Source organism: Triticum urartu, chromosome 2A, assembly GCF_056163025.1.
Source record: "Triticum urartu cultivar PI428250 chromosome 2A, HENAU_Tu73, whole genome shotgun sequence".
In the NCBI taxonomy this organism is placed as follows: domain Eukaryota; kingdom Viridiplantae; phylum Streptophyta; class Magnoliopsida; order Poales; family Poaceae; genus Triticum; species Triticum urartu.
Window position 1 is genome coordinate 754,537,600 of NC_141874.1, and position 10,153 is coordinate 754,547,752.

At 43.5% G+C, this 10,153-nt stretch overlaps 1 protein-coding gene and 1 pseudogene across 1 annotated transcript; both read right to left on the reverse strand.

Moving 5' to 3' along the window:
* Positions 1-869: 869 nt before the first annotated feature.
* Positions 870-1,708, reverse strand: LOC125534602 (pollen allergen Phl p 2-like). Its single transcript, XM_087540444.1, has 2 exons — positions 1,232-1,708; positions 870-1,158 (listed from the first exon to the last, which is right to left on the reverse strand). Exon 1 carries the CDS (start codon positions 1,629-1,631, stop codon positions 1,272-1,274), a length of 360 nt encoding a protein of 119 aa, XP_087396570.1. The 5' UTR covers positions 1,632-1,708; the 3' UTR covers positions 870-1,158; positions 1,232-1,271.
* Positions 1,709-2,371: 663 nt separating this feature from the next.
* Positions 2,372-4,239, reverse strand: LOC147987815 (F-box/LRR-repeat protein At5g02910-like; annotated as a pseudogene).
* Positions 4,240-10,153: the final 5,914 nt, after the last annotated feature.

Genomic DNA, 10,153 nt, shown 5'->3' on the forward strand with positions numbered 1-10,153 from the left:
AAGACATTACATGTTCTTTGTCTATAAAGAGAAAGGGGGCCTAAAGTGGGAGTGGATTATCGACCATGCACCGGATGTTCTATGCCTGGATCCACTTTTCATTAATTTGTTGGGATTTGTGCCTCAAAACATATGCAAACCATTTAATTTTTGTGTACAAAGTATAGCTAACTTCCATACTTTACCTTCTTTCTTCACACCTTGTGTAAGATGGTATGTAGTGTGCGTCAGCAATGGTTACGAACAGCTCTTTTCCATTGCATGCCCCCATTATCACTACATCTCTATGTCACAAATGTCTTCTCACTTCTTTTGATCCAACGGTTTAGATGCCTAATGTCTTTTGAATCGTAACTTTGATTTATATTCAGTTTGAACAATTGTGCTCTTTCAGACAAGGTGTTTAAGAAAATACCAATATTCAATATATTACTGAAAACTGTTTTTTCTTACAACTCACAACAAGAAAAAAACAATTTCATTTTTATTTTCTTTTCTCAAGATTCACCCTTTTTTGGAATTCATTACGGTTGCATTGCGTCTTAGCGCTCTGAAGGTGAATCACGCAAATTTGTTTTCTTTTATAAAATAAAAATAATATACATCTACTTCCTTCGTTTTTGTCATGTTTTAGAGTGCATCATAATGATTCATTTTCTGTTAGCGTGATAGCTTTTTTTTACCTTATTCTAATGCACACCGAAACATTTTATTGTGTTTCAATATTCTATAATTGCTTTCACTTTCGTGGCTTCCTAGCTCCCCCTCCACGCGCATCCAATGCCGCCACCTCCCTCTCACGCCATATATCAAGTCAAAAACATGATGGGGGCGAGAGATCGATTACAAAAAATAGCAGAGATTGCAAGTAGCAGACACCGTGCAGCGAAATTATGGTTCTAGATGTGATTCTGCCACACATATAGCCATATTGTTTTCGTCTCCTGTGGGATCAAAAGGGAAAAATAAAGTAGCATGTTCAGTACAAATGCATCTCCAAAATTCAATCTCTAGCACAAGCATGTGGTATAGTTCCTAAATACATGTAGTCACACAGAGGAGCCCATTTCCCGGTGTACATTCACAGGTTGTGGAAGACATGCCATGAAACTTGACTATTCCAGAAAGGGATTTTTTTCTGCTACACCTTTCCTTGTCCTGGGAAGATGATCATCACATTAGCATGTAGGTCAAAATTATGAAAGGTAACGAAATAATGAGCAAAGGGTACCCTTAGGTTGCGCAGCATGGACCATGGATATACAAATCTTCTAAAATGAATGAATGGCATCGTCATTCACAACAGTCGTGCCCTGCTTTGTCTGGTAACGGATGGCGAGAGGGGCCTTGAGTGGGGTAGAGGATACGGCCTTCCAGACGGAGTTCCCCTTGCCGGAGCTCCCCGCATTGCTCATGTCAATCCACTTGTCCGAGCCCTGCCCCTTGACCTGCATCTTGGAGAAGTCGTCGGCAGTGCCGCCAAAGGACTTGGCGGCCACAATGAGATTGGTGGGGGTGGAGCCCTTCGTCAGTGCGAAGCCAACCTTGCTCGAGGTGCTGCACCGGGCACCGGTGACGAGCAACGTCATGATCGTCAGGGCGAGCATAGAGGCAGAGGAAAAGGAGACCATCTCGGTATGAAATCTCGCAATTTTTCTCGGTACTGTTGTGAGGTTTGTGAGTTGTTGTATCAATGGAGTGCATGCATGCATTGTGGTATTTATGCGCAGAAGCCGGTGATTCCGCCCCTATATATATGTGGCTCTCTATTATTTGCACGTGATTGTCTTCATATGTGAACTGACCATACTTTCCGTGTAGCCATTTCCCTTTATTAGATAGATACTAATTCTCTAAACGATATGCACGCACAAGAAGCAATCTATATGTGTTTTTTTCAGAATTAATTTTGTGGCCATGTTTTTATTTTGCACACCTAAGAGCAACTCTAATCGGTAGCCAAAACCAGAATCCAATAAAGCTATCCCAAAGTTTATATTCTAACAAAATCGTGGGTGGTGCTTTCTTGTCGATGCCCAAAAACGTAGTTTGTATTTAATTCTCCTGCTTTGCGTATTCATATGAAATTATGAACATTCCACTTTCCTATTTTTCCAATTTTTGGAACGACCTTTACTAGTTCTGTTGACATTTTTTTTCCTATTTCCAAAATAACTATTAGTATTACTTACTCCCTCCGTTCCAAAATAGATGACCCAACTTTGTACTAATTTTGTACTAAAATTAGCATAAAGTTGAGTCATCTATTTTGAAACGGAGGGAGTATATAGCAATGCCATACATTAATGTCAAACAAACGGCATACACAAGAAAAAGGAAAGTAACCTAAGGCCAGCTTATTGAACTTGCCTCGTGATTGTCGTCTTCTTTGACATGCATGTACCATATTTAACACATCGAACAACAGGGACCCAACGAAAAGTAGGAACAATCAAAGTTCCGTCCAATGTCCAATTCTCACAGAGAGATACTTGTAGAACTCAGGTGGCAAGTTTCCTAGATACCATTGGTGAATTGACCATCTGCACAACGATGATGTCAGATTAATGGTATTCTAAGTATCAACTTATGTAATGGTATTAATTATACACACCACCAGTTTTAGAGCATACCTCCCTGCTTGGCATGCTGGACGCCAGCTCTGCTCGAGTGTCACAACCAAATACCGTGCAGTTCAAGTGTAAGTTCTTCACTTGCAATGCTTCTCCAAGTGAGACATGTACCTTGATGTTACCTGCAAAGTGAAAACTGGAGAGATTTGGAGCTTTGCTCTATATCACTGGCAGCTTGCTGCAATGTTCCACCTTCAAATGGCTTAACCGCTGAAATGGAAAGGTATCTCCAAGCAGTTTGCCTTACTGCAATACCTGAGTGAAATGTGCTCTAAAGCTGGAGAACCAGAAAGAAGGCAACATAGCTCATCCACCGTAATGCGCACCATAAACAGCTCTAATTCTGTCAGGCTCCTCAAGCAACAGAGTGCAGGCAGAGGGTGAAAAGAACAATTGGTGAGGTAAAGACACTGAAGCGAGCCTCCCATCCTACTGGATAAAAGAGTGCGTGGTGACTCGTATTTGTGTTTGTTGTTTGTAGGCAGACAAAGGGTGAGTTCTTCAATCCCTGGTGTAACTGACTTGTGATTTCTGAAGTCCAAAGTCTCCCAACTCAAAACGAGGCTGGGATGGCATTTCCAGAAACATAGAAGGACTGAGACGCACAAGCGGCTCCGGCAGCGCCTCTCAGTGGCATCAGGGAATGTATATGGCGCCAGATGTCCTGCACGCACAAGCACCGGAGAGAAGTTCAGCATCAGCACTGTAAGATACACACGACGCGAGCGATTGCACAAAGTGCACCTTGTTACAAAGATACACCCTGCATTGGAATGCAACCATGGTTTTTGCTAAGATAGGAAGAGACACTATTGTTACCTGGTATGTATGTACCTACTTTCATACAAGTCAGAGTATCATTAGTAGACATGTGCTCATACAGCGCAAAAAAAACACATTTAATACAAGTCAACAGAGTTGTCAGTTAGGATATACAGCAGACAAACCTGATTCACTAACATAAGGTGATGAATGATGGATTTGCACTTCAAAAGGTACAGTATATTGCTTGCAAAGAGATCTATCTGTCTGTCTAGTTATTGCTACATCGTACGCTTCCTTCCGAGAAGCAAGAGATACTGTTCGTACGATCCAGTGAACCTGAGACTGACAGTAAGTAGTACTACTATTGTTTAACAGGAAGTTCAAGATCGGCACAGTAAGATACATAGGTGGTTACTGGAAAAAGTATTGGTTTGTCTGTGCATATTGTTAGCCAGGATGCATGTTCAGAATACACAGTGGCAAGTCAAAAGTATCAGGAAGTGGAAACCACATTCAATCCAATCCAACAGCTACTACTCCCTCCATTCCTAAATACAAGTCTTTCAAGAGATTTCAATATGGACTACGTATGGAGCAAAATGAGTGAATCTACAATCTAAAATATGTCTATATACATCTGTATGTAGTCTATGTTTAGATCTCTAAAAAGACTTATACGTATTTAGAAACGGAGGGATAGATCAGAATGCACACTTGCCCAGCAGATAAAAGAAAAATGCACCTCCGGGAGATCTGGGGCCGCCGTTTGGCCGGAGTGCGAGGAGCGTCGTCGTTTGGTTGCCGGCAGGGCGAGCCCGCCTGGCCATCTGCGCCGGCTCATCCGCCGTCTCACTGGCAAGAGGGGGCGCGGCGCTGCATGTGCATGACCCGCCTGAGCTCCGATAGGCCCACGGCGGATGCCTAGGCGAGGAAGTGGCTCCGAGATGTCCCATCTAATCTGGAGGCGAGTGGATAGTGGAGGTTGAGAAAGGAGGAGGTCGCCGGCGAGCCGCCGTGTGTGTCGCGCTCTCTCCGCTAACGGGCGGCGGCTGCGGCGGCGCTGGGCCGGGCGGGCCTAGCACGTGCCTATCTATCCAGAGCCTCCAAATACCATGGGCCGCCTTCACACAAAAATTATCATCCATTTTAATTTCTACAAAAACTGCTCAAAAGAAATTCTACAAAGAAAAAACATCAATATCACAATATAGATCAAGTGATGAAACTTGTCAAAAATAAATAACCAAAACAAGGCATGACGAGAGGAAGGAAGTCAATGCTTTAGTGCCTGTCTTTTCAGCTCTTTTGTTTATTTATTATTGTCCAGAAAAGCGCTTTACAAAATGCACGTCGCCGATAGCTCGCGAGGATGATAATGTCAAACGATCCCTTATGCACGATATGTAGATGTTGAGCAGATCATTCACGAGGAATCCTTGCGCACTTGTAAGTACTCTATGCAACAACACGGTGGCATGCAGTTGACGACGTGCCCCACGTCTGTTGCGAAGGTGACCATGTCGCAGCAACCACATGCGTATATTTACGCGTCTAGCCGGTGCAATCAGAAGCACGCCTGTGGCTTGCTGGCTGGCTTGTACGTGCATGTAGCCCGCGAACATTGATCAAGCTCTACAACAAGCCGGTGCATGGCACCAAGCACCGGAACCAGGTAAAAATGTTCTTGGACCACCACGGCGACCCCGGCGACCCCGGCGTGCAGCACACCACGGTGGCTAGAGGCAACGGGCTAAGGAATCTCAGGGTGACGCGGGTGCGCTCCGCCATGGGTGGCTTCGAGTTCCTGGTGCCACCAGGCCCGGTCCTGAGATTTCGGGGGCCCGGGGCAAGATAACAAAAAGGGGCCCTAAAGCCATATAAATATATATGTTTTTTTCTATTTCAATTGCAAATTACTACTCATTTTACACTATAATTTATAATTTATGTTGCCTTGTCGTCTCAACGATTCAAAAATAAAGCGCACATAAAAGTTGCTCGCTCTTTTTAATCGATACATTTTTTTACTCTTTTCAGTCTATACTTTTTTATTAGGTGAATTAGTTACACTTCCCTGCAACTCAAATTTTTATCATCCAATAATATTTCGCTACATTGTTCTTCAACAGTAACTAAAGCTAATTCCTCGAAATCCCTATCAGAAGTACTTATTTTATTTCTGACGAAGCACTAGAAGACTTTTTCTAGGACTCAATCAACTCATATGCATGTTCTTTTTTTTTTCTCTTTGTCGGATGGATAGTTTCCAACTAAATTAATAGCATTATTGCTAAGTAGCACACACATACGATACAAGAAATTAAGAAAACTGCTAAATAAATATACAAGAAAGAGGCATGGAACAAGGTACCTTGATGGCTAGAAAATAGAAATTGCAAGCTTTTGCTGCTGCTTACGAGTCATGAGCAGAAATCCAAGTTTTCCTTTTCTGTTCCCAGGAAATTGGAGTATGTGAGAGATATGTACGAGAATTAAAACTTTATGAACCGAACTATCATACAAGTCTGTATAAAAAGAAGAGGAGGTTGATGAAATCTTGAAAATCACATTACCTTCCTCCACTAATCGCGTCCAGCAGCCGAAAATCACAGATAGACGATGCCGGTGACATGACGTTGAACTTGGCTTTGGCATGGCCGATTCGTTGCCAATTTCGGAAGAGAAGAAATAGAAAGACGGGAACACCATTGGCGTGAGGCAAGGCCAGAATTAACGGTCTGTTACAGTTCTTTCCATTTTTGATTGAGAATTAATTAGTCAATCTGTTATGTGGGAAAGAATTCTTTCCTAAACATCAAACATGTAAAAAATCAATCAATGTGTTACATGGCAAATAATTCCTTACCTTTTTTAGAATCAGACGATCTGTCAACACGGGAAAGAATTATTTTCAAAAAATTACAATTCTTTCCTAAACTTCATACACATCCATCGGGGGGCCCTTCCTACTCGGGGGCCCGGGGCGGCCGCCCCCCTGCCCCCCCTCAGGGCCGGCCCTGGGTGCCACGTAGCCGAATTGCTGAAATATTACCACGGTGTGCACGCCTCGCTAGATGTGTGGCCCAGGTCTCAGCAAGTCACGCGGCACGGCGGCAGCGCCTATGGCAGCTGTGGCAAGGGAGCCGGTGAGGCGCTCGGCCCTGGCTTCGACGAGACGCGCGGCCGACCGAGCTATGAAGAAACCGGCGATGTAAGTAAGGCAGCGCTGGCGACGCGGTGGCCTGGCCGGCAGGACGCCCGACAGCCCAAGTGACGCAGGATATGGCGAGACGGCGGGCAGCTCGCCGGTGTAGGAAGCTGACTGTGCCGCCATGGCTAGCTCCGAAAACGAGCAGGTCCTGGTACCCGAGCCGGCGATCCTGGCACGGCCTTGCGAGTGACGCAGCTCTCGTGGCCGCTCGCACGAGGTGCAGTCCACGGCGATGCTACTGAGTGACGAGTGCGGACTGAAGGGGTTTGATTCCGTGGGACCTTGGCTGACTAATCAATCCCGGCCTTTCGGGATGGTACGTAGGAATCCTGTGTTTGGGTACGACCTCAAGGTTTAAAACGACCGGGATCAGTGAAGTCAGGGTACAGTACAGATTTCAGGAATTTAAACGTGAGGGTTCATTTCCATTGAGCTCTACAACCTCAGGGCTTATTTCAGACTTCATCCTCCGTCTCAAATTACTTGTCTACAAATGTATCTTTGACAAATGTAAAACAAATATTTGGAACAGAGATAAATAGCTACCAATGCAACCATGCACATGCCACAACCTGGTGTTGCAAAAGTAGATTGCTCATGGGACATGCACGTCTTCGCTCACATCGACCTTGAAAATGACGTGCATGCACGGCATTTACATGCGTGCATCACACCTCACATCACAGCATGAATGCATGAATGTTCTCCATGGCATCTCCATCAATGATTTATGTGAAATCACAACATTCACTACAAAAATGTGTCGTCGCATGAAGTACTTGTGGATGCAAGCGCCAAACAGCGATAGTGGTTGGCTCAGGTGCATGGATACATGCAGATCGTATGCCTAAACTACCACTATGGAAGTTCGTTTCTCTCATTATAAAAGGACCACCGTGCTACTGTGTCAGGGAAGATATGATGAGATGATTAGCAGTACACAATTGAATGGAGCCGGCCATTCACATATAGTTGAGAAATTGGAAGAAAACTGAAATAATAGGTCTAGAATATTTGGGAATGACCACCTAAACCCCGAGTCCATGGCCCTCCTCTTCATGGATGACTACTATCTGTTAGATCCATTGGGATCGGGTAGGCTAGATATTCCGGTAGTTCTTACCTTGTGCTTGTGGCTCGAGGAGCCACCGGTGCCGACCATGGTGACGGTGGCCGATGGTGATGATAGATCGTGGGTGAAATGATGGCGGCGGCTTCCCATCAGCACTGCACTAACCCTAGATCGGTAGGGGATTAGGTGCGGTGTACGGCTGTGCAACGAATCTCGTTATGCGAGCCGCCGGCCCCCACCTCTTTATATAGTGCAGGTGACAGGGGCCCGTCACCCATAGTGGGTTGAGCGCCCCCGATCAGGGCGTGGATCTAAGGGCCCGGTGGGCCGTTGGGCCCACACGGCGGATATCATCCTAACATTCTCCCCCTTGATCTCAACTTTTACTTTTGACCGTATACTTTTACTTTACTCGTTTCATAACAGATCAATACATAGAACATGTTTCATCGTCACAGCTCAATTGCCGATAGAATCAGACAGACACAACGTACCTCTCTGTTTTGAAACAAATTCTTTAACCTTGGGCCCTTTTATTGTCCGGAAATTTTAGACTATACCATAAAACCCATGCCGACTGTGTGTTCTCCGAACACACTGGGCGGTAAGCCTTTAATAAGCAGATCTGCAAACACTTGTCTATTGCTTTTATGCTCCAAGCATTTCAACATAATTCCGGACTTTCTCCTTAACAACGTACAACTTTGTGTCAATGTGTTTGGCACCACACTTGACTCGTTGTCATAGGAGTGAATTACTTAACATGGTTATTGCTGTTGTCAACCATTATCAACTCCGGGTACAGGTCTCCTTAACCATTTTGCCTATCCCTCAGCCTCATATCAAGCTACAACATATCTTTGCATCACATTGATGATAATTGTTTCATTCTTTGGAGCTTTTCCACACAAAAACCTCCAAGCATGAAAGTTAGCGACAATTGTGGATTTCGCTATACATTTCACAAGTCATGTCTTTGTACTCACAATCTTTTGAGAGCACTTATTTCTTTCAGCTTGAGGCCGATATCTTTGACTCCATTCCAGTGATCAATATATGGACTGGACATTGCCAAAACAACCCGGATATGTGAACTGTGTCAGGGTAATGTATTGAGCTTCCAACAACTCAAGCATATGGTACCATATCCGTTTTCAATCTTTTCTCATCAACTCTTGGAACACCATAGTTTTCAGTTCCATTACCCTTGACTATAAGAACATGCGTAGGTTTTCTCACATGCATACTTTAGAGACCTTTCTTAGCATGTCCATTCGACATCCCTAATACCCTCTTTTATTCTTTTCTTTGTGAATCTCGATACTTATAACGAGAGACACTCTACCGAGAACATTCTTTTGAACTTGAGGACAAGAACTTATTTTCTCCTCCTGCAGTAGGTTGACATCACCACTAGCAAGTAGGATGTCATCCACATGCACAGGATTAGGAAATGAATTTCCCATTCTATAACTTTGCACGAATACAATTGTCCTCTCATTTTCTTTAACCCAAAACAACATTTGATTGCTTTAGTCCATAAAAGACTTCTTCAGGCAGTATCCCCTGTGTTCTTTACTTTCATTTGATGTAACTCAGATCATAATATCTTTCATCTGATGTAACTCAGATCATGATGTGCTACTAACACTCATTGTAATCTATTCAGTGCAAAACGCGCAAAAACCTTTCGATTTAAGTCGTGTTTTACACCTTTACATATTTCCTTTGGAGTCACATTGTCCTTGTAGACTCTTTACAGCCTACTGTTTTGGCTCCATTGGAAATTACTCATCAGTCCCAAACATCGTCGGGATTCACCAATTTCATTTTATCTCACATAGTCTCTTATCATTTAGATAAGCAGACATTTCTCAAAGCTCGAATGAGCCTTTAAATGAGGTGGGATCAACCTCCACTTGAATTTCACTAACATAGGCTTTATAGTAATCAGAAGTATCTGATTTTCTCATTCCTTGAGACCATCAGTGTCTCAGGTACTGGCACTTCTTTCATATGGGGATGTTGTTGCTCTGTCAATGCAAGAGGCAATAGGTTTTACAGGGACCTGTATCACAAGATCCATGTTTACTCATTCATCCTTTATAGAGCTAACAACATGTGTTGTATAGGTCATACAACATGCTCCCCCAGATTACTCCATCTTCACTAAAAATGGCGTATCTTTAAACTTTATAATTTGGGTTTATTCTTTTAAAACTTTCTTCTTTATGGCACTTTAAGCACCATCTTAGTATTCCTTACTCTGCTTTTGGAACTGTAAAAGATCCAGAAATACAACTATTTCTTTTCTTTAGGGCTATTAATATGACCGTCATACTCCCCCAGACGATCACATTCTTCATCACATTATCTAAAGCATAGGGGAGTTTCATCATTCTTAATTTATCTCATATATCTTTCTCCCCCTCGAAATGTGGCAAGAACTTTTCTGCCACAATTTCGAAAACC